The sequence below is a fragment of the Maylandia zebra genome, linkage group LG18 (assembly GCF_041146795.1).
Source record: "Maylandia zebra isolate NMK-2024a linkage group LG18, Mzebra_GT3a, whole genome shotgun sequence".
Lineage (NCBI taxonomy): Eukaryota > Metazoa > Chordata > Actinopteri > Cichliformes > Cichlidae > Maylandia > Maylandia zebra.
The window spans coordinates 10,199,183-10,224,099 of NC_135184.1; the positions used below are offsets into that span (position 1 = coordinate 10,199,183).

Sequence of the window (24,917 nt, forward strand, 5' to 3'; positions counted from 1 at the left end):
TGGGTAAAATCTGAATATTATGCTTCGTCACACAGGTAGTGTGGACAAATGTTATCAAGCTGAAAAAGGCTAAAACTTTAAGGACATTTCTCTTTTTTTATATATTTTAGTTTTCCACATTCAAAAACTTGTGTGGGTTAGTTTTAAGATTATTTAGTCACACCTAGTTCAGTTTATCCTTTTTTTATCCTTTTTTTTTTTTTTTTTTTAAACCAGGAGGCCGAAGCCTATCAAAGAGGAGTACAGCCTACCAAGTCCCTAGGCTATTCCTGCTCCCATTCACCTACAACCAATTTATAATCAATTAATCTAACTTGCATGCATTTGGATTGTGGTAGGAAACCACAGGGAGAGCATGCAAACTCCACCCAAGGGTGCTCCAGCTGATTCCTGTCCTGCTATGAGACTAGTTCCAGTTTTACTTAATACAATAATAAAACCTTGTGAGGCTCAGAGTGAAATGAGTCAAAGCGTTCAACCAAACAAACTTTATTTGCACACTTGGCCGTGTTCATGTATAAAATACATCAAGACACTTCACAAATGATCCCTTCCCTTAATTCAAGAGTTTAATGAGGCCCATAAAAAATGAAGAGTGGTGTCACTTTACAAGCAGCAAAACAGGAAAAACAAAAACTGTAATATAGATCATAGACTGTATAAAAGGTGGAGGCAGTTTCAGTGTCTGAAAAGTGACGCCAGAAGCACAAAGTACCTCATAACTGCTTTCTTTCTAATGATCATCAGGGGGCGATTCGAGTGGTTGCAAAAAGACCTCGGGTCCTATAGAAGTCTATGTGGAAAAGACCCTCTCCCTTGACTTTTTAAACGCTTCCTGATGAGCTGATGGTTTCAAAACCCAAAAGAAGGTGACAGCGAATAAGCTCATTGAGGCTTTAGAACAAGACTTCACTAACCAGAGCGTGGCGTCATGGTAGCTCCAGCCATCTTCCATACTGTCTATGGTTTGGATGAGTAAGTATACACAAACTGGCAGGAATAAATCAGTAATAAATCAGATGTTCAAAGCCCATGTCGTGCATGGTGAAAAGTTTCACAGACAGATAAGATACACCTACTGTAGAGGATCTCTGGAAGCACATCACTGGAGGCGTTTAAATACTTAATCGGAACTAAGGTGAAAAGTGTAGCTTCAATGCTCCTGGGTGAAAACTTTAAAGGTCTCTTTGTGTGTTTGAGAAATGAAACTTGTCTATGGCAGACGGAGCATCTTCCTAAAGTCTTGGCTTTTCAAAGGTGTGATGTTTCTAACTAACTGACAACAGATGGCAGTAAACGTGGCTAATTTGAGTTGGTTGTATCCTCTACAGACAGTAAGTACAGTATATGGCATTTAATTACATTAGGAGGAGGAGTAAAAGACAGAGAGAAATACTAAAGCACCGATTCCTATAATGGTTGGCTTCAGTCAGTGAGACAAACCCCACTGTGTGAAAAAGGATAAATATCCTAAGGGGTGGTTTGGAGGAACTTGAAAGCACAGGCTCAGGTAGAGGAAGTTTAGCCCTTACAGCCTGAAGCCCGTCGTAGCCTCCTCACAGCTCATCTCCAGTGTGACCTTGGTTGAAGGTGTCCCCTGTCAGCTTGTCCTGAGCCTCCTTCATACCGGATATAACTGAGTAGCAGAGAGGAAAGAAAGGCAGAAATAAATAAACATGAACTGCTGAAAGTTTGGAAGATATATCTGAAGTTTTGTTGTATTTGTACAGCAACAAGGCACAACCACAGTCGTCTTAAGGTGCTTTAAGATGAAGGTAAAGACCCTACAATATTATAGAAAGAGCCTTAATGATCCAGTAATGTATACCTAACTACATGGTGACAGGAGGGAAGAAGAACTCCTTTTTTAAAGGAAGAGATATTTCAGGTGATTTTACATCACATGATGGTTTAATCTTAAGTGGGCTGAACCAGTGCAACTCTGTCAGCGTGAAGAGGTCCAACTACACATTTACTCCCTGAGATGTCTTAATATGAGAAAAACTAGCTGCTGATTAATTTCTTACGTATTACTCAGTTACTTTGGTAACCATGGGGGAGGTTTTTAATCAGCAGGACAAGCTGTGAAACTTACACAAATACAGTTAAACATAAAATTTATACCCTACTTCACATTTTCTAAAGCCACCTTGTTGGGTTCATATTGGAGTCTTTGCCAGGCTGATTCTGGCCCCTGGGCCTTATGTTTGACACCCCTGCAATACAGGATAGATCCATGCTTTCTTGTTGTTTATGCCAAATTGTGACCAGACCATGGCAGTGTTGTGTAATCGAGACTCATCTGACCAGGCAACGTTTTTCCAGTCTTCTGTTGTCAGATTTTGGTGAGTGCATGCAAACTGTAGCATCAGTTTCCTGTTCCTAAATAACAGGAGTTTCACCCGGGTTGGTCTTCAGTTTCTTAAATATATCCAGTCTGGTACCAACGACCTGCCACCTTCGAAGTAAATGAAATCACCTTTTCACCTCATTCTGATGCTCAGTTGGAACTTCAGTAGGTTGTCCGTATGCTTAAATGTATTGGCTTACTGCTATGTGATTGGCTGATTAGAGATCTGTGTTAGCAAGCAGTTAAACAGGTGTACCTAAAAAAACGTGTTCAGTGTAGTCTGCAGTACAGTAAATCTCATCTCTCCTCTTCTGAAATTTGTTTTTTGTCCTGTTTTCTCTCTTTTCTACCCCTCAGTTCCAAACCAACCAGGGCATCTTCTCCCTGAGCCTGCTCTTCCTTTTAAAGGGGAGTTCTTCCTCCCCACCACCAAGTGTTTGCTCATAGAGGACAGTTTGTAGGATCTTATAATATAAAGCAACCTTAAATTGGCTGTGAAGTGAATTTAATATCCCACCAACAGAGAAATGATCATCTGAACTGTTACCGTGTTCTGCATTGCTGTAAAAGTACTTGTAGTTGGGGTTCCCATTTTTGTTGTTGATTTCAGGATGGACATGGCCGAGCGGATCTGTGAAGGAAATAAAGAGGGGAGAAAAAGAAATAGTTGAAACAAATAAAACAAAAACTGTGTTTTTCATTTAATCTAAGATGTTCTTGACGAATAATTCCTCATATGATATTCTGATGTTTATTTATGAAGAGGTGGGTTTTATTAGAAAAGTCTGGGTGGTGGTGCGGTGTGGTGTAGGGCCGGGCCGGGTAGCTCAAAGAGCAGTGATATTGAGCAGCACAGCTGTTGTAGCCATACATCTGTTAATCAGCTTCTCCTTTGATGTAGCAGCATGCTGAGACCTGCCATGCTGGGCAGTTCCCAGCACAGCGCACAGCTTTTTCTTAGTATAACGTGAGTCTGTGCGTGCAGGATAAACTAATAAAGACTGCTGGCTGTCTAAATCACCGGCTTTCAACATTTTGATGATCAAGGCACACTAAAAGGGAAAAAGACATTTTTTGCCGTCCATACGTCAAAATTTCCCATCATTATGTCAAACTTTTGATGTAATTACTAAGAAAATAACTGAAAGTTCAAAACATAACTTGAAATTTGAGTTAAATTGACACTTTAAGTTGATAACTTGAAATTTATGGAGAGACATTTGCTTTAAAAGTGTTGCAAATGCATACCTTATGATCCACAAGCATAAAACTAAGATGTCCCAGTTTACACTGAGAAAGAATGCAACTTACGTCTGTGGATCTGTGCAAAGCTTTCAGTGTGAAAAATCCCAGGTGGGCCTGGGACATGATCTGTGCGTATCAGGCAATTGTGCACACGCATTTAAGGCTTTATAGTAAAAATGGTAGATGGCCTGTATTTGTATAGTGCTTTACTTAGTCCCTAAGGACCCCAAAGCGCTTTACACATTCAGTCATTCACCCATTCACACACACATTCACACACTGGTGATGGTAAGCTACATTGTAGCCACAGCCACCCTGGGGCGCACTGACAGAGGCGAGGCTGCTGGACACTGGTGCCACCGGGCCCTCTGACCACCACCAGTAGGCAACAGGTGAAGTGTCTTGCCCAAGAACACAATGACCTTGGGGCTCGAACCGGCAACCTTCCGATTACAAGACGAACTGCCAACTCTTGAGCCACGATCGGCCCAGCAAGTAAGCAAGGGATGTTGCCTGTACTTTTAGCCTTTGGATTCTTTGGATAGACGCATTTTTAAAAAAGTTTACGTGGATTGGAGTGTGCATTTGCGACTCCTCAAAAGTTGCTCACGTTTGCAATTTTAGTTCACGCTTCCTACCCATTTGTAACACTTTTGAGGCAAATTTCTCTCCATCTAAATTTTGACTTATGGATAGCAAAAATATTTTTGCAGTGGCTGAAACAAGCTTCCACACCTTTTACAGCCTGTCTGACCTACAACAGGGTCATGTCAACCTCTGGTTCAGATCTGATATATCTTCTCGGAAGGAATGTCTGGCCAAATTATTCTTTTTAGGGCAAATAAGTGCATAAAAAGTACAGACACAATTCATTCATAAACTTTTGAGTTTATGTGTAGAACTGCAGGAAGTTCAACCTGCCCATTAGGTCTTTTTTAAACATTTCCCAAAGAGAAGTGGACGAGACTTGTATGACAATATTGTTTAGAAACTTTTCGTTGTATTATTTATAACAATACTAACTTTGTCTTTAGTTCTAAAAACTTTCTGTTTTCTGATAATATAATGTAACCTGGACCAGAAAACTATTACTATTACCGCTAACTGCACAAGGAGTCACTCCTCAAAGATGTTTACATCAAGGCTGATTACGCCCCCGCTTTCCTACCAAGGAAAAGAATCCGAGGAATGTATCCCCCATCTGGGCTGAAGGCTTCATCCTTTGGCTCCTCTTCATCCTGTTAAAATGAGAGATTAGTGGAAACAAATCCAAAAACAGCCAATGTGTCAATTCTGACTTGTAGCATGACGATAAAACAAGAAATAAAAGGGAACAAAAACTTGATAGTTTTACATCAATACACTGAAATAAACAGAAAATATAAGAAGCAGCTGCTTTAAGGTGCTTTCAATATATCCTCACCTCCAGGTTCACCATTACAAAGTTGTGTGCCAGTTCAGAGATCTCCTTGGATTCAGCAAACTTGGGCTTCAGTGCTGATTATAAAAACAACAACATAATAAAGAGGTTATTTTACACCACAATCAAATGCAAACCAACCAGAGCTTTTATATTTACAATGAAGAAGCTTAAATAATTAAAAGCCTCTGTTGTTCTTTAGTTTTAGAATTAAGACATTCCGTTAAGTAAAAAAATAAAACTCAAATTTTCAGATCTGCTGAATTCTCATGTTACATTTCACTTGTTACTGAAAATAGTCACTTTTTCCAACAACCCTTCCGGTTTTTGTCATTTCCTGATTGCTTTGTTTGTCCCAATTTTCCACATTAGGCATCTGGCTGAGATCCAAAGACGGGCTTCCTGATTAACAACAACACTGTAGCCACGATTTGGATCATTTTAAAAAGCTGATAAAAACAGTTGATTCTGCTTTCAACAGAAATATTTTTCCATGAATATATTTTCTGTGACATTGAAATTGTTAAGCAATATCCTAAGTTAATTAAACAAATATAAAACTCAATTTCAGGCATTGTAGATCGATTTCATCTCCAACTTTTGTCATTCTTGGACTTTACAAGAGGGGCCTTGCATGACTCAGAATCATCCTTGTTTAGCTCCTTAGTTCATCTTCTGTCTGAAAGGAGCTGGTTTAGCTCATCTACCTTTAAGGCGACTTTCTTCTGATTGGCTGTTCATCATAAACAGACCCCAGGGTTTGAGCAGATGCACAGATTTAAATACCTGGGAGTCAACATACACAAACACCTGACATAAGCAACTAACATCACTGCGGTTTTAAAAAGGCCCAGCAGCATCTGTACAGCTTCAGGTGTTTAAGCATCTCTGCATTGCTACCTTACAGGTTTTCAGGAGCTTTCTGGCAGGCTGCTAAACCACTGGTAACATGCCCTGCACTAAAAAAGCAGCACTTTAGGGGCGTTTTAAAGTATCCATACAACAGCCTGTTCTCGCAGACAACACAACATGTTCATTTTTGTTCATGAGCCACAGATCTAAAGTTTAACATACTAAATTCTCAAATGTCCACATTTTAACACTTAATGAACCAGTCAATTACAAAAAAATGTGATATCTTAAGAGGTGTAAGCGTAATTTCAACACCTTGTCCTGGTTGTTCAACAAAGTGAAGCTACTATTATTACGTGTACATAAATTTACTGATCATAAAAGCTTCACGTGTACAGTATTTGATGACTCAGACAACTTGTCTAAATTGTAACCCTTTTATGTTTAAATGTTTTCTGTAAAAAAATATATATATATATATACCGTAATTGTCGGGCTATAAGCCGCTACTTTTTGCACAAGCTTTGAACCCTGCGGCTTTTAGTCAGGTGCAGCTTTTCTATGGATTGTCCATGAGCGGATTTGTTTTGTTTGTTCCGCTGTTGTACGGCACTACGTTGCCTGGCGGAAGGATCGGGGTTCAAGAGTGGTATGTTGGTCACATGTCCATCCGCCAGGCAACGTAGTGCCGTACGAAGTAGCGCGAAAAACGAACTTCAAAGTAGCACTACGCGTTCAGCTGGAGGCGTGGATGATGAGCGGCGATAAACTTGCGAAAAGCAAGTTATGCCCAACTCCACCATTGGATTCTGACAGCGTGGAAAAGTGTGAAAACATCCACGATCACCAACGGATTTCGAAGGGCTGGACTGCTGCATGATGGAGAGGAGGACACCGCCACGGCCCTTCTGAGGGTGTTCGACTCTGACACTGACAACGAGGATTTCTTTGGTTTTGAAAGTGACAACGAAGGAGAGAAGCGGAGAGTGGATGACGAAGCCATCCTGAGCCTGTTCGTTTCCGACACTGGAGAAGAGGACTTTGGTGGTTTTAGTGCGCAGGAAGAAGAGAAAGATGGTGGTGAATGACTGACTTTTCTTCTTGTTAAAGCCGTGTCACTGCACCTGAGCCTAAAAGGTAGTCCGAATCTATTTTTCTGGTGTGCTGTAGGTTACTGTTATGTACTACATTTGTTACTCATTTATGAAGCACAGTACATGTTTTGTACTTGTAATTACCGCTACTTGTACATATACCTAAAAAGTTATGCAAATATGTACCCATAACTTGTTTTTCAAAATATTAATAAAAGTGATGTCTCCAAACAGCCATCTCTTTCCTGACAATTCGCTTTGTGCATATTCTCTTACATATGATAAGTCAACATTGAAACACCTGCGGCTTTTGGTCAGGTGCGGCTAATGTATGTACAAAACAGGATTTTCCCCTGATTTTAGCTTGTGCGGCTAATATTCAGGTGCGCTCTGTAGTCCGGGAAATACGGTATATTTAAGCAGGAAATATGCAACATTTCTGGCTTTGATTCTCTCTTCAAAGTAATGTCAATCGACTAAATTCAAAAATGTTCACCATGATTTTAATTACACCTAATGTGGCGTATTTTTACGTTATAGAAGAGATTTTTCGGTGGAACATTATTTTACCTTTGCAGGCTCCACACCAGCTCTTGTGGATGATGACCATGATCGGCAGCCCGCTGTTAATTTAAACACATTTAAAAGTGCATCAAAACCAAAATTAAACTCATGCTGTTCCAAACTGAAAACTCCTCACACTGCTCCATGTTTTTAAAGTCTGAAATTGCCACACATGAAAAACTACACCCGCTCGTTGACAACTTGTCAATCTGCTCCTCTAACCAGGACAAAAATAGATATATGCGTGGGGGGTTTTAACAGCTGCCTCGGGCTAATCTTTGCACAAAAGGCTCTTTGGCAGCATTTCAGGAAGTGTTTGTAATATTTTAGCTCACCTGGCTTCAGCTTCTTTCTTGGCATCTTCCAGCGTCCTCCAGTGGATGTGATCACCGAATCCTGCAGGCAGAGACAATCAATGAGCACACCCACACTGTGTATCTGGTATTGTGTTGCACACCAGGGTGTGTTCGCCCTAAATACTCAATCAATAGATAGGGGTATGAGGAAACTCTGGCAAATACTACTGAATGGCAAGTTATTTGATATTAGTCATATAAAAGTCGCTGGCTAGATAGTGCTATAGCAAACAGGGCTGAAACAAGGTACTTTATACAGCTACTTCACCAATAATAAAAGTAGTAGTAGCTTATTACTAGTAGTACTATTAATAAGCATGAAATACATTTTAGATAAACAAAAATAAAGTGGCAAATTTACTAAAGAAAAAACTATTAAAATTAAAATCTGGAAAATTTATGAGGAAAAAATGTAAGAAAAAAATGGGAAAACTGAGAATTAAAATGTGGCGAATTTATCAGAAATAAACCGGCAAAATCTGCAAGAAGAAAAAGCTGTTTGATAAAAAGACAAAAAAACATTTTATTTAACATCCTCTTTATTTTCTACTCTTTCTACTGCTACTTCTGAATAATTAAGATGGCAATCAACGGATTAATCATTTGTTTCAGTACTAAACTTTAATCGCATTCACTAGCTTGTTTCTTTTAACGCCCACTACTAATTACATTCATACTGTACAACTTTTTTTTCCAATCAAAATGAACAACATTCATGTAGGCATATTTTATTTAAGCATATATCTCATCTTCCTGTGTTCTTAGCGAAAAACATTTTAATTTGAGTGAGTATAATTATAAGTTAATACAGTAGTAATGAAGAAATCGTTAAACTAAAAGGAAAATTCAGGTCTGTAGAGGACTTAAAGCTATAAAACAACTCGGCTAAGCTGACCAGAAAAACTACAAATTATGTCTGCCCGACAGAAACACATGCTTACACCTGCTCAGTAAACCAGGACACGGATATTAGGTTTCAGGGTGAAAGACATCTGGCTCTGCTCTGCTCTGCCACTGATGACAATATCAATGAAGCTACACAAAGATCCTGCTTTAAATCAATCATTAACTCCAGATTTAGACTCACCTCTCCCGCTGGTGGCTTCCACAACCTCCTGGAAACACGATAAAGAGATTAAAAGCTGAAAAACTGAGAAAAGGCCGAAGTTCAGCAGAGAGGTTTGCATTTTGAGTGCTTTTCCTTGTCAAAATGCGGACGGGAACAGCTAATAGCAGTGACCGATAGTTAGCCAAGTGACCCGGATGTATAACAGCCGCGTTTCATAATAAAAGCTGTGCACAGGAAAACCTGGTTTTGTTTTGTTTTTTAATAAATATATGTTACAATTCTTCTTTCTTTCTTTCTTTCTTTCTTTCTTTCTTTCTTTCTTTCTTTCTTTAATAAAAGAAAATTTACAATTTTCTGTTTATTTGCCTAGATTATTTAGTTTTCCATGGTCCCTTTGAATGTTCACTTCAGTCAGAAGTTTAAATCTGCTTTTACAAATCGACGGGATTTGAACAGTTATTTTTCCAGAGTTGAATGATTGTACAACTTACATCTTTAATGACTATAGGAAATGAGAGTTGTTTGCACAATTTATTTTTGATTTCCTGTAGTCCACACAGGATCAAATGTTTACACACAGGCTAAAATATATTCATACACTCAATTAGATCTTTTAATAAGCAGAGCTCAAGGTTCTACAATGTCTTTTAACTTGACAAGGCCAAAAAGTGTTAACTTCTCCTTGGTGATCACAATTGACAACAACCGGTAATTTCTCAAAGGAGATCTGTAGAATTGTAGCTTTCCGTTGGGAAGGTGTCTTGGAGTCATTTTGAAACAACTGCAGATTTCAAGATCATAACTTTAATTACCTGTACACAACTACAAGTTTCCAGATGTATCACCACTTTTCCAAGGTCTGGAAGAAGACCCAAACTGTCACCTTTAGATCAGAGGAAACAGGTTAGGATGTTCAGAAACAACCCGGGCACAACCAAGGCTCAAGCCTGTCATGAATTAGAAACTGATGTGACACCAGTGTTACTGTCCACAGTGAAGTGAGTTTTACATCACCATGGTCTGAGAGGTGCTGCTTCAAAGTCAACACCTTCAGGCTCGACTAGTGTTTGCAGCCCTTCACATGGACAAACCAAATGGCTTCTGGAGAACAGTTGAGCTATTTGACCACAATGATGAAAAGTATGTTTGGAGTAGTAATGATGAGGCTTTTAAACCTAGGAACACTTTTCTCATTGGTCAAGCATGGTGGTGGTAGCATTACACTCTAGGACTCTTTTGCTGCCAGTGGTACTGGTACACTGCACAAAGTGGTTAGAATAATAAAGAAGGGAAGAGCACAATTGGGTGTTCGAAGAGACAATAATCCCAAATACAAATCAAAAATGGGTTAGGAATGGATAAAGCAGGCTAACATTAAGTTTCTAAAATGGCCTTCCCAAAACCCCAACTTCAACCTCTGTTGATAATTTGTGGACTATGCTTAATAGCCGGATCTGTGCCAGGAAACCAATTAAAACTTTACCAAATCTGCCAAAAAGATTGGTCAAATATCAGCGGTCGAGATGCAACTTTAACCAATCATTAATGGGATTTTGTTCATATATACCCTGTATGGGTTATAGAAAATCCAAAATAAACACAAACTTGTGCACACAGTTCTTGTTTATTTAAATTAATTAAAGGATTTTGTCCAGTCATACCAACCTGAATAAAGAAAAAATCGAAAGAAATCATGAAAAGCCCCAAATTACCATGACATTAATGTCCGTGACGAATGTATGTAAACTTCCCTAAAACTTTCATTTTTGTTATAATCATGTTGTGTTTGTGGGCGTGCACGTTTGTGCGCGCGTGTGTGTCCGCGTTTTACTATTGGCCAACGGTGATTCATTTTCCTTTTGGAGGGGCGGGTCATATGACATCACATCCACATAACCGCGTGCTCTTCGCTGCTTTGTCACATAGTGAAGCTAGACAACGAAATTCTGATATGACACCGGAAAGTTGTGCCAAAATAAAAGTTTGAACTACATCGAAATATAGCAAATATACAATATATTTACATATGTCAGTTAATATAAGTTTAAATTTAACTTGAGATATTTTTAACATTTGCATTTATGTCCTTTTCACCTGGATAAAAGCTATATAACATCGTTTGACGGGCGTTATTTAAACCTTATAGTGAAAATCCCAACAGGAAATGTATGTAATTGCTGTTGACTTAACGATAGTTTAAGCTAAGCTGGGTGGTTAACGGCGAGACTAGTACAACTGACCGTCAGCAAATTCATTACCACAGGTAATTTGGGGGGTATTTCTCAGCAGACATCTGCGCTGGTTTGTTTCCATCGTTGGATTTGAGCTTAAATTTAGGTGTCGATACCAAAGCAGGTGCGTTCAGCTTGTTTCTTCTAGTTTGGTGCTAGCATTAGCTTAGCTGCTCAACTAGTTAGCAGCCTAACTAGCTACAGTTATCGTGGATGTAATTTAAAACGACAAAGCCCAGATATATCTCTTCATCACATTCAGTGTATAATGGTCAGCAGGTTGAGTGTAACGATTAGATTGTCAGTCAGCTCATTTCCAGTTTGTTATTTTGGGGGATTATTGTAGCTCATGCTGGGACTATTGTATTTCAGCAGCAGCATGCGGCGCTCCTCAGGCAGATGGTGGTATTAAGAGCTGAAAAAAACAAAAACTGTTTTTTTCCCCTCTTTGATAAGCATGGGAATAAAATCACGTTAAATGTGTGTTTTGTTTTTTACTTTCAAAACAGAACACTATGAATCAAGAGAAGCTCGCTAAACTTCAGGCTCAGGTCCGAATAGGTGGAAAGGTAAGAGTCTGCTGGATCTCTTCTTTTATTCTAATTATGGTAACTTAACAGATGTCACATTTTGGATTCATCTGTCATGGGTTCATTTTCCTGCTCATTTCAAGGTGTGATGGTATTCAGCTGAGGTCAGGTGTTTCCTCCTGACCTCAGCATTCCCTTTTTGGGGGAGGGCAGAGCTGTGCCCCTTCATCTGTGGCCTCTCTGGCTTTGTTCACATTTATTGTGAAGCCTTCAGTCACACACTAGGTGGCGTTATTTGTTTTTCTTGCTCTGAAATTCCTTTAACCTCACGTCGACATTCTCAACATTTTTTTTTAAACTGGAGTGACCCTCAACAGACTCTTGTTTCTGTGTATCTATCACAATGAATTTGTGGTGCTGAAATATAGATGCATAATGTCTGGTTTAAATATTTGGGTGGGAGTAAAGCTCTTCCTTAAAATAAAAAACAAAAGGTTAGTGGACACTAGTTTAGCTCACTGGGTGGAGGAGGCAACCAATATCTCACATGGCTTAAGCACCTTTCTATGTTTTCTGTTCTTCAACCTATAGAAGCTTTCTGATAATTCAACCATCACAGAAGTTTGATTCGCTTCAATTGAGTAGTGTGGTTTGAACTTTTGGACTAACTTCCCTTTTTTGGGTGTAATATTTTGCTTACCAGTGCATCAATACTGACCATGTTTTGCTTAATATGGTCACATGGAAGGTCACATGACATACAGTAAGGTATGTCTTTTCTCTTGGTACTTAAAAAAAATCAGTTGTACTTGTCCAGTGGAGTGACCTGTGCTGTGACACTGTGAACATAAACAGGATTTCTTTACATTACACAGCTTGACAAAACCCCCAGTATCACCACCGTGGTTGGCAGCTTTCTTTCTTAATCCAGTTACATATAAGTAAAGAAAGCAGTGCTGCAGAAAATCATGTGAATTCATACATTTGTTTATGTTGTCACTTAGTACATTCTCAGTGCTACTGTTTGTTTCTCATGTGACATGGAATCTTCACATTACTCAGTGTGTCTCCCATATACCAATGAAGATGACGTGGTGTTTACCTTTGTTCCAAAGTGAAAACATTTCCTTTGATTTTGTTGCCTGTTGATAACTAGCCTTGAAATAGGCTTATGCTCTATTAGCTGTATTGCTGGCACTGTAAAACAGACTTGGTATAAAATGAACCAAGCATCAAAATGTGTTTTCTTTATCTCTAAATGAATTCAGGTACATTTCTGAGAGTGCACCAATTCTGCTTTAATTGTACTGCTCGGCTTCTTTCTGTGGGATAAATTTTCTTCTTCAGCAGTTTGAGTAACGTGCATAATCTCCTTCGGACTAGGTTATATGTTTAGCACCAGTCATGTAAAATAAGGGAACTCATTATGTCTGTCTTTATGGTACACCGCTCAGTAGGGCTGTTCAATATAACGATATATATCGGATGACGATATAAAAACATCTATAGTTTCATTTTACGCTATCATTTGTTTCGTGGTGTCGCAAAATAAACTGTTTACGGCAATATTTTTTCATCGTTTTGATGGTCACTGCAGTGGCTATATTAATTTCTTAAAGTTCTCTCTTTCTCTTATATTTAATATAATCACACTACTGACGGACAAGCACCTGTTTTTATGCATTGTCGTTAGCAACAACGTCAATGTTTATTTTCCACATAAACCTTTCACAATAAAGCTCAAGATCCTGTTAAGACTTTTCAAAATAAACTGAATCACGTGAAAGAGTGTGCGGAGTATTTACGGATGAGAAGCAAAAAAGAGCTGTTAGGTGCTAAAAAAATAAATCTTAGACTCAAACGTTAGAACAGGCTTTTCCCTGCAGCACACCGTGTAATAAATACTCACAAAGAAAACGGCGGCCGTTACAACTTATGTCTAAAAATGTATCGTTTCATGCATTGGTTAAAACACTCGACTCCAGTTACACGACGCCCAGCTGGAAACACTTCCCGCAAGTCGAGCTGCCCGAGATTCACAGAATTTACAGAAAATGTTACATTTTTGTGATTTATATCGTTATCGGGCGATAGATGTCTTACATCGGGATATGAGATTTATCGCACAGCCCTACCGCTCAGGTCTTCCTAACTGGACAGATGTTTAAATTTAAAGTGAAGTATGTTCCATACTTTCAGCCGCTCCCTTTAGTGATCACCATAGTAGATCACCTGCCTCCATCTCACCCTATCCCTAGCATCTTCTCTGTCATACCAACCCCCTGCATGTCTTCCTTCACTGCTTTCATGAATTCTTCACTGTGGTTTTGCTCTCTTCCTGCAGCCTGGCAGTGCCATCTTCAACATCCATTGTCCAATATATACACTACCCCTGTTCGGCACATATCCAAGCCATCTCAGCCTTGCCTCTCTAACTTGAGCTGTCCTTCTGATGTACTCATTTCTAATCCTGTCCATCCTGATCACTACCAGTGAGAATCTTAGCATTTTCAGCCCTTCCTTCTGTCCTTTTTGTCATTGCCACCACTGCTGCAGCATGACGCCACAGCATGTCGCCGCAACATGTTAATGAAAAGGTTTGGTTCTGGGTTTGCTTGTCTAACCAGTGACAAATACACAACAGTGGTTGTACACATGGCAGGTTCTTCAGGTTTCCTACTGTTTACACTCACAATGTTGGTGCATGTGGGAAGCCTAACTTCCAGCTGAAAATTCCAAGATTTCCAACTTTCCATTTCAAATGGAGCACTGTATTTTAGCTGTTTGTGGATGTACCGACGCTGCTCTGCAATTTTGACACTAAGTACTAGTGGCCAGTAGAGGCTCTCCATTTTCTATTAGTTAATCTGTTTTGTTTTGTTTTTTTCTATTTAAAATGATTGTAATGAATGAGCCAATCACAATCATTGTGGGTTGTGTAAATGCAGCTGCTTCTGGGGAAATTTGGGGTTCAAAATCTTTACCAAAGACACCGACCTTGAAAATTACCTGACTACTGCTCTGCCTCCTGAGCCACAGTATTTATAGATTAATGTAATTATCTTGAAGAATGCACTCTGAGATGGAAAGAATAAGCCACTCATTTATAATAATAATAATAAAAACAGGTCTTTTTCTGTGAGGGTAATTTTATGTCCGTGACAGGATGACGCGTGTGACCTTAACTATGTTTGACATTCTGGTTCACTCGGTTATGAAATCCATTTTTTCCCCTTCAGGGAACGGCCCGCAGGAAGAAAAAGGTTGTTCACAAAACGGCAACAGCTGACGACAAAAAGCTGCAGGGCTCTCTGAAGAAACTGGCAGTGAACAACATCGCAGGGATAGAAGAGGTGAGCCATCAAAGGGAAACTAATGCTACTGTCACTCTCTGTGTCTGTTCTATTTTGATTTGTTTCTTTCTGAGGATCCTGAATTTTTTATCATTATGTCATGCGGCATACGAAAGGATGAAAGATGGGGGGGGCGCCTAAGTGAAATGCAGTCATGTCATCTTCCAGTTTATTTTTAGGGAGCTTTCAGCAAATGGGCATACCATAAAGTGTCTGTGTTACATCAGAGCATAAACAAAAAAGGGACCTTTACCTGATGCACATTTGTTTTGTTTTCTTTTTTTGACTGAATATATATTTTGTCTTTACAGCATACTGTTTATATTAAGATAATTACAGCAGTTAGTTTTGTTGTTGTTTTTTTGCAGGGCCTGTACAGTGTGGTGATTTTGGGCTAGATGTATATATTTTTTTCGTTACTTTGGCATCAAGCATCAAATAATATAATATATTTTGTTTTCCATTGATGAGTTTGATTATGCTCAACCCAGCCCCTAGCTTAAATCTGTTTACCTTATATGTGGCTGTTTTAAATGTGCAAACTGTGGTGTTTAGTGCCTCAGGAAAAACATGATTCATAGACCAGTCTTAAATCCAACAGTCTCATACGTCTTTATTTTGGTTGAATCACATCACACACTTGCTCATTTGGAACCTGATACAGTCACATAGCATAATCTGTACAGTGGGTGTTTCTGGGACAGGCCCAACAAAAACTACTCAAAGGACATTAATGCATTTGTCACAGATTCTTGAAAACTGAAATGTCTTCTGTGTTTGTAGTACTTTATTTCCTCAGAGCATTAAGACGTATTTCTGTTTTTGGAATCCTCTTCCCACCAGAGTGTCTAATATACCTGGGCTGGTCTTAGTAAGCCTGACAGTGCAAAATCTTGTAGGATAAAGGCTCTAATCCAGACTGTGCGGTTTCCCTCTTTCTCTCAGGTGAATATGATAAAAGATGACGGGACGGTGATTCACTTCAACAACCCCAAAGTTCAGGCGTCTCTGTCTGCCAACACCTTCGCCATCACGGGCCACGGAGAGACCAAACAGCTGACAGAGATGCTGCCCGGCATCCTGAGCCAGCTGGGAGCCGACAGCCTCAGCAGCCTGCGCAAGCTGGCTGAGCAGTTCCCACGGCAATGTGAGCATGCACACACAAAAACACACGTTCCGTGTCACAATGTCAGAGTGCCCTCTGAGGTTGTCATGCGAATAATGGTCATGGTCACGTCAGACAGAGGTTGTTTTTTTTGTCACACAAGAATTATTGTGGTGAGAGGAGAGACTATTGTTCAGGTCTCCCTGTTGGCAAACGCAGAGCTTAAATGATTTGGGCGTTTGCAGCTGGTCATGGCTGAACTTGCTTAAGACACTTGCTCTTACATTATTGTGCATTAATCCAGCAGTGTTTTGTTTAGAGTTACTGAGGATTAGACGTAACGTGACTGTGAGTCTGAAAGAATCAGAGCACTCAGGGTAGTTGGTAGTTGGTAAGGGCAGGAACGCTTCCAGCACACGGTCTGAGCATCTAGATGATTCAGTCTGCAGGGGCTGGCCTTGTAGATGATGCACATGGAGATGAAAATAAACCCAGTGAAGCAAACATGGGAGACAGGACCATCTTTTTCACTTGGAAGCACAGCACAGCTAACCCTGTGCTGTGAATCTGTGCAGAGTCCAACACAGGAGCAGAAATAAAGGAAAATGTCACCGTGACGTCTTCTTAGGGGCCGTTCTGCAGCTTATGATAATGTTTTGTGGTCTTTTAGCACAGCTACTCTGATATTATGTTTGCAGCTCATCCTGCAAGTTGTGTGGCAGGTTCTGTGCCTCTCTTGTAGACTGTAAATAAAAGATGGCTGATGTAATTTGACACATTTCCTTTTGGACTCTGACTTTTAAACATCAGCATTAGTTAGCTTGAGTACAGCGTGATAGCTGTCACTTAGGTGTGTAACAGACTAAATATGAGAAATATGATAGTAAAATAAAACTGAAACACAAAGTTCCTGGATGACCTGTAGCAAACAAACATAATATTTCTCATAACTGTACTAAGGTGTTCCAAAAGGCACCACAATTCCATTTGGTGGGGGTGGTGATACACATCAGTCAGCACTACCACACCTCTAACTAAGCAATAACAAAAGTGAGTCACTATCTAGTTGTGATGAAGCGATCGTTTATTTCTTCTTCGGAAAATTAGTCATTTTAACATCAGAGTCCATAACATTAGGGTTAATCATGATATTTCTAGCTTAATTTTACAGCCCTGGAGGTTGTTGTTTGGTTTTAATGGTGGGTTATATTTAGTCTGCAATAATTTCCCAGCAGAGCACCGCTTTGTACCAAGGGATCAGTGGATGTTAGCATTGTGGAAGTTGTAATGTGACCCTTAACATTTGATACATTTTTGTGTTTTCATTTTTTTTTAGCAATGGAAATGAAAGCAGTCAAGGAGGAAAACGCAGAAGAGGATGATGACGATGTCCCAGGTATTGATACAAATTATTATCCTTGAAGTAAACAAAGCTTCTTCCTCTGTAAAATCTCACTTTAGTTTTTTATATCTGGTTCTGATCTTGCTTGGGGCACATATAGTAGTTCATCAGTTATTTTGTGTGTTTAATCAGATAGTTTAAAGGTTCAGGGTATCAGGAATAATGGGGGGGGTTCCCTTGAGGAGTAAATCACTGTCACTTTCAGCAGTTGTCTCTTGAATCTCTTTAACCGAACACTGTGCTCTGCTTTCAGAACAAAATCAGGTGATCTTTGTTGTTTTCTGTCTTGCAGATCTCGTGGAGAACTTTGACGAAGCCTCAAAGAATGAAGCAAACTGATTTTCCTTTTATTTTTATTTTTTTTGCCCCCTTGGTCAACCGTTTTCAGTTTTTAATTTTAATTTTTTTTAACCTCTCACAGCCTCACAAGGGGCACCTCCCTTTGTGGGGGAACGGTTGTTAAAGGTGCGGTGCATCATCTCCAGAGACGTGAACCATTTCGGGTTAGCCTGCAGCCGCAGCAGCACTACGACACACACACACACCTAAGTTCTGATTTCACTAGTCGGTGATATTGTGGACACAGTATCTGTAACTCTCAGCACCCAAAGGACTCGCAATAGTTTAGAAATAAACTTCTTATATGGTTAAATGTGGCTAGTATTTAAGAGATTATTAAATTGCAGTTAATGTGAATGAGTGATTCACTTAACATTATAGTGGTGATTATGAATTTAATAAAACATTTTTGGGCTATTAGAGTTTCTCTTCATTTACTTTACTGTTCAGATTTGTCAACCATATTTTGCTACCTATCCGCCTCGATGAGCAGCTGTAAAGTGGTCTGGTGAGGCCTTAATGTGTGAAATACTTGTTTTCATTAGTAACTGAGCTCTCATGTACTCCAGAAGTCCTAATGTCAAAGTGTAATAAATTATTGGGACAAACTCCTTCAGTCAAAGTAAAATTTTCTTTGTCGGGACACTGAGTCAGATGCTCTTTGGTTACAGTGTGTCCATGAGCTCTCGTGGAAACAGGGATAAGGAAGGGGGGCATCCAGAATCCTTTCTAGGAAAAACAATGTTGTCTTCAACACATTACTGTAATTCTATATAATTATTTAATATAGTTAAGCTTCTATAGGAAGAAAAAAAACGCTTAAGTTTTGAAGAAAAGAAATGGATCAACCTCGTAGTCTCACAGTGGTGTGATCCACCAACTTTCCCTAACATGTTTATTTTTGGAAAAGTTTTGGGTTGGGTTGAGTACTCGTTTTCACTCCAGTACAAGGAGTACAGGCAGGCTCTTCTGGCTTCCTCTGCAGCCGAAGAACATGTTGGGCAGCTATAACTGGAGCTGTTTTAATTCTCGAAATGCTGGGAAAGATGCTTTTAGTTCCCTCTTTAACAGAGAGTAGTAAAGGAAATAAGAGTGCTAACCCTTAAGTCATAGCCATAGCAATCTAATAGTTACTAAAACAACAATTGGAAAGTGACTCAGAAATGTAAATGTTAATGAGACATTTTTCCTATTATGCTACATTACATGGCCAAAACTGCTGAGCCCTTACAGATTACACCTACAGGAGCTGCTCAGCCATGAAGCTCCCGGTGTACAGTTTCTGTGCTGATGGTAATTTTGTGTGGTATGCCTCTTTGTGGCTGAGCAGCTGTGGATCCTAAACACTTTGCAGTAACACTACATGTAGTCCACCACTTGCACAGCACTTTGCTCTCAGTCTGCTGGCTTACTTGGAAGCACTTGTCACTGTTGCCAAGTCTATCCCACTACGATACACCAAATCTGCTTGCGCTTGTTTAAAAACTCATCCTATAACATCAAGACTTGAGCAGCAAAACCTGACACACAGGTTCTTATCTATATGGGATATTATGACATCATCATGTTACCTTGCTACCACCTAGCAATGGGTGAAAATGACCATTTTAGTATTCATGTGCCTACATCAACCTTATGAAAGAACTGTATAATTTTACTTTATATTTACAAAGGTTGAATTAAACATGATATATTATGGCACCATCACATTGCCTGGCAACCACCTAGCAGTCAGTGTAGCCTTTCCCTGTTAGGTGTCAAACCTAAGGCCCAGGTAACAGAATTGGCCCAGAAGACCAACTGGACAACTTCCATTCGCTTCCGCTTATCCTTTTCAGGGTCGCGGGGGGCGCTGGAGCCTATCCCAGCTGTCATAGGGCGAGAGGCGGGGTACACCCTGGACAGGTCGCCAGTCTGTCGCAGGGCTAACACACAGGGACAGACAACCATTCGCACTCACATTCACTCGCACATTCACACAATGGCAATTTGGATTTTCCAATTAACCTATCCCCTCAAGCTGCATGTCTTTGGACGGTGGGAGGAAGCCGGAGTACCCGGAGGGAACCCACGCAAACACGGGGAGAACATGCAAACTCCTCACAGAAAGACCCCGGCCTGATGTTGGAATTGAACTCAGGACCTTCTTGCTGTGCGGCAACAGTGCTAACCACCGTGCTGCCCTGAAGGAAAATATGAAGGAAGGCATCAATTTTGTACTTTTAACTGTATTTTTATACATTTTACAGCTTTTCCTAATGAAACAAATCTCCCCATTCATACTGCACCAAAGTAAGTGATAGTGGTAGTGAAAGTAAGTGATAGGCAAATAGAAACGTTCCTCCCCCCACTATGTACTATAGAAATTTTAGCAGTTACTAGTGCACAGTCCTACAACAGGATATTTTCTGTCATTTTTTGTTAACTGGAGTTAATAAAAACCTTAAATGTTGTAATTACATAACAGCATTGGCACTGAGCTACCAGAACTTGTTTCAGTAATTTTACACATTTATTTCTTGCTTGGTTTAATTTCTGTATTGTTTGTAATTGAATTACTTCTTTTCTTAAATGTAAGCCATATTTGGTCTTATTATGAGTAGGTTGTTGGAACTTTAAACAGCATTTCCATATCATATAAAGGAGGTTGAAAAAATATTATAATAATAACATTATATTGTAATAATATATCCAAATTTCTTAGATTTATAGTAAAATGCTGCAGTGAAGTCTATAATCTTTTAATGTTAGTATTACAGTACAATGTAACAAAATACACAACATTTACTAGCATTACTACTTTGGATAACGTAAACAGCATTTCAGCTGTCTAAATATTATAAGAAATTAAACTCATGTTGATAATTTTTGACAAGTAGAATAATAAGAGGGGAAAAGTTAATAAAACTACTCTTCTGCATCATCAAAAACAGGTTGACTATCTAAAAATGGAAGAGGAAGTGAGCAATTGTACTCTGTCTCATTTAATTTCAGTTTTATCCTTCAGTTTTATTTAGTTGTATTATTTCTCCTATTATTATTATTATTATTATTATTATTATTACATTACAAACCAATAATAAAGTTATTAAGACTTTTATTAGTCTTTTATATCTGCTTGAGCACTTTACATTCTCTTTTGGTAGGTTTGCATCCATTACTATAGTCACTGTTTTTCACTTTCTCGATCAGTAATTACAGGAACTGTTTATATTGCTTTTAACACTGCGTTATTAAAACTGCAGCCGGGTCTGCGAGTACGGAGGGGTTAAAAGAGTTTGGGTGGTTTTACACATCACATCCCATTTCATTGATCACCTCTGACGGTGCTGCATCGTGCTGATCAATTCCTCCATGCCTGTCATCCTCTACGAGGGCTGGCAAGGTTATAGAGAGTGGGGATGAATGGGCCATTTTGGCTCTAGGGTGTCGTGAGCGGGATGGAGCCGAGGACCCTCCCCGGGGCTCAGCACCTCACCCTCCGCTCCGTTTGAGCCAAAATGTCCCTGCTGCTGCAGCGGTGGCGGCTGGACCACAGTGCAGGCTGGACGGAACTGAACGGTTGGAGGTTTGTCAAGTTTGACACTAAGGGTTGGTTCAACACCGGAAACTGCGTGATTGTTTGCGGGAAAGTAAGAGCTCAGAAATTAAACTTTAATAATAAGTGGGAATGGTATTAAATCATATGTTACATATACGTGATAAAAGGCTATAAAGTGCAGTCCTTTTAAGAACCTTTAATTGCTTAAGTAATTTCTAACTAAAAAAATAGTCTGTTCCTCCTTTACAAATATGTGTGGGTTTAGCCTAATATTATAGACTGTCAAATAGATTTGAACACAGCCAGACCTTTGACTATATTACTTTTAAATCTTCCTTATTTGAAAACTATTTTCTTCCTGTTTTATAAATAAGCAAATAGTCAAATCTCTCCCTAATATTTTAGGGTCTTTCCCTTACAACACCATGAGGTGACTGTGGTGTAGAAATAAAACTGAATTGAATCATATTAAAAAATGTGGATGTTTAGTATTTCTTTTCCTGTAAATTTGCTAGTTGTTCTTTTTTTCATTCATTATCTGTTGAATATATTCTTCTTCTTCTTATTTACTACTAACATGGACTGGCTTTTACTGAAAGACCCCTCCAAACATGTTTTAGGAATTAAAAAAAGAAAAAAGAACTTTCCTGAAAGTTGTTTATCTAGTTATAAAATAATACAATAACAACTTACACGTAAAACGTACACACTTTGCTGTTACAGCATCAAAAAGATGGGTTGTTTTAATCGATATATTATCTGTGACCGAATTGTTTGTTTTTCTTAAAGGTAAACATAGTAATTATAATTTTGGTTGGTGTGTTTATTTTATAAAGCAGTTTGAAACAAAAAAAATAACTAAAGAAATGTAATGATGATGTCCAAATTAATTAGATCTGCATTCACAGTTTTTCTCTTGGCGTTATAATGTAACCTCTAAGGGAGATGCTTTGCGTCTTATTTTGAAAACCGGTAGTTTAGGATATCCATTTTGGCTGACTTATCGCTGCTCCTTCTTTTCCCCAGTATTAAACCTTGGGGGAGGGATCCTTGAGTGCTGCTGTCGCACAACTACGCTAGACTAGAAGCTTTACTTTCCGACTGTTTGAATCAGGCAGGCAGGCGGTGGTGGGTCTACGCGAGACGGATACTCAAAAATAGCTCTGAAAGACGATCAGGTATGGCGGATGCTAACGGAGGGGCTCCGCGGGACTTTACGTAAAGATGAGGATTCCTCCGGTGAGTAACTGGATTTGTTTTCGTGACATTTCACGGGTCTGCTGTTGCTCCAACGTTTACAAAACCGCCATTGCAACGCCAACTATCGATGCAGCCCAAGTGAGCGTGGACGGCTGCGGTGCTATCTTTTTTGGCTTATTTGGTGGATAAACGGTGAGGAATATGGAGAAGGTGCCGTTACGGTAACACTATATCTTACGTCTATTACACAACGCGCTCTCCTTTACATTGCCAGCTGCGGATAGACAGCCAGTGAGGTTGATAGCAGTGCGACAGGAGGAAAATACTTTGGTGTGGGTGACTTAATGTGAGGAGGAAGGCTTTTATGGTTTCTATTAACCGTTATGACTGTCCGTTAGCAACGGAACCCACCGAGTCAGTGACGGCGTGAGTGTCCGCCAGAGCAGCAAGTCTCTCCCGTCACTCGGCGCACGACTGCCCGCTCAATCTTTAGGGCTTTCTCCAGTACAGCCAGCTGCTGTTAAGTGCTATTATTTGACGCCTAAAATCTCAGTTTTTGCCACACTGCTAAGACGAATGGGTCAGAATTGTTTTGGAAACTTAACTCGTGGCCTTTGTGAATTTGGTTTAATTCAGCTAGCTGGCCAGCTAATACAACTACCCAAGTTAACAAACAAATAGACAAACACTTCACCGCTGCTGTCGTGTAGCTGCACCAGTTTAACCCACCTTCTTTTAATGACACAGAGTAGCTTTCCATGTGTTTTCCCAGTCTACCTGAGAGTGATCTTCATCCAGCGAGGGTGTGTTTGGCCTGCAGGCACAGCCACAGTGCCACTTATGGTTGCATAATCCAAGCAAGTGGTCATCTATGCGCTCTCAAGGGTTGGTTTGGTGAGCTTTCCTGGTGCTACACCTTTTGTATTTGGTCTCTTTGCTTCTGTCCAGGTCTTGGATAGTCAAGAATTTCAAAATCAACTCGGAATATATTAAAAAAATGTGCAGTTCAGCTAGGATAACTTTTTTTTTAAACGTTTTGATTAGGTAAGTTATGCTTCTCAGGTTGAACAGTGCTACTTATGATTTTATAAGCTAATCAAATGGTCGTCTACCTGCTCTGCACAAGTGCACATCTACAATAAAGACTAGGATCCTTTTTGAGTGATCTGTATCTTTTATCCTGGCAATTTCATTAAAAAAATGATATTATGCCTTATAAAATAAATTCCTTGCACTTTCTAATAGATTTTAATAATACAAGGGGTTTCCCTTTGGTGCTGGCTTGAACCTCTCTGGTGGGTGCTAGAAATTCAGGTTACCAAATAGTTGAAAACTAAATTTAAAAAGGGGTTATAATAACATTTAGACTGGATTTTGATTAATGCTCTGCTCTATGTCAAAGTCCTCTCTTATCTATCTGCTGATGATGAGCAGTTTAAACATGGTCTGGTGCAAAATATTTGCAACACAAGTCCCTTTCTTTACAGCTCCCTGAATTACTGACCTCTTATGTCACTGAGTAGTCTCTTAAAGGGGACCCATTATGAATATCCTTTTTTTGCCACTGTTATGTGAGTGGATGTGCATATTACAAATGCTCAAAAATGGAAAAGGTGAAGTAATGAAATAATGTCAGTGTTGTATATACAAGAAACCACTGTCAGCGAAAAGCTCAGGCTTCACACTGCTCTGCATGCTCGGTTTCAGGTAGTTTTGTCTCTCTTTGATGCCAGCAGGAGCAGATATGCCTAATTTCGTCATCTCAGGCGCAAAGTGCTAGCTTTGAGAACAGAAGCTCCACCCACAGTCCGTCTGTTTGAAAGGGACAGCCAATTAGAAGAAGGTTGGCTTAAAAGAGGAAATAATACAGCTTGTCATTGAGTTGGTTTTGTATCTATGGTAGTTTAGTCCAAACAAACTTTATCAGGTTTCTTGCTGATGCGACTTTTGCATTTGCTGTCCAGACTTTAGTCCAGGCCTGGAGGTGGATTTATCCAGAAGTAGGCCTGTCCCAGGGGCACCTTGAATAGTCATCAGCAATGGCAAATTAAAAAATGAATTTGGGACCAAAGAAAAAGCCACATCACCACCACATATCTTAACGTATATTTATTAATAAAATGGTACTAGATGGTATTTGGCAATATTAATGTGAAATTATTTTTTTCCCATGAAGCATAAAGATATCCCACTTCATCTTCAGGTGGTTATAAATCCCAGTGAGGATGTGTGATTCAACTGATCCAACAGACGCCCGTGTAGAGAC

The 24,917-nt window shown here is 39.5% G+C and overlaps 3 protein-coding genes across 8 annotated transcripts in view; 2 read left to right on the forward strand and 1 right to left on the reverse strand.

Annotated features, from left to right (window-relative positions):
• Window positions 1-473: 473 nt before the first annotated feature.
• Window positions 474-9,149, reverse strand: txndc12 (thioredoxin domain containing 12 (endoplasmic reticulum)). The gene is made up of 7 exons (XM_004555242.4): window positions 8,969-9,149; window positions 7,861-7,921; window positions 7,532-7,584; window positions 5,019-5,092; window positions 4,764-4,833; window positions 2,898-2,981; window positions 474-1,636 (listed from the first exon to the last, which is right to left on the reverse strand). Exons 1-7 carry the CDS (start codon window positions 9,066-9,068, stop codon window positions 1,557-1,559), a joined length of 522 nt encoding a protein of 173 aa, XP_004555299.1. The 5' UTR covers window positions 9,069-9,149; the 3' UTR covers window positions 474-1,556.
• A 1,935-nt stretch (window positions 9,150-11,084) lies between these two features.
• On the forward strand, window positions 11,085-18,526 carry LOC101479732 (transcription factor BTF3 homolog 4). 2 transcript variants are annotated; one of them, XM_004555243.5, is made up of 6 exons: window positions 11,085-11,213; window positions 11,691-11,750; window positions 14,951-15,064; window positions 16,010-16,211; window positions 17,506-17,565; window positions 17,864-18,526. In XM_004555243.5, the coding sequence occupies exons 2-6, from the start codon at window positions 11,697-11,699 to the stop codon at window positions 17,908-17,910; spliced, it is 477 nt and encodes a 158-aa protein (XP_004555300.1). In that variant the 5' UTR covers window positions 11,085-11,213; window positions 11,691-11,696; the 3' UTR covers window positions 17,911-18,526. The 2 variants fall into 2 exon arrangements, with proteins under 2 accessions (XP_004555300.1, XP_004555301.1); XM_004555244.6 differs by having other exon boundaries at window positions 11,150-11,305.
• A 3,912-nt stretch (window positions 18,527-22,438) lies between these two features.
• The window catches only part of zfyve9a (zinc finger, FYVE domain containing 9a), a 39,156-nt gene continuing 36,677 nt past the window's right edge, over window positions 22,439-24,917 (forward strand). For 3 of the 5 annotated variants that reach the window (XM_076876467.1, XM_076876469.1, XM_004555246.3), the window contains exon 1: window positions 22,439-22,690. The gene's annotated coding sequence lies outside the window, so the exon portion shown is untranslated. Of the gene's footprint in view, window positions 22,691-22,819; window positions 22,844-24,917 lie in introns of those variants that run through there. The other 2 variants (XM_004555245.3, XM_076876468.1) reach the window with 2 other exon arrangements.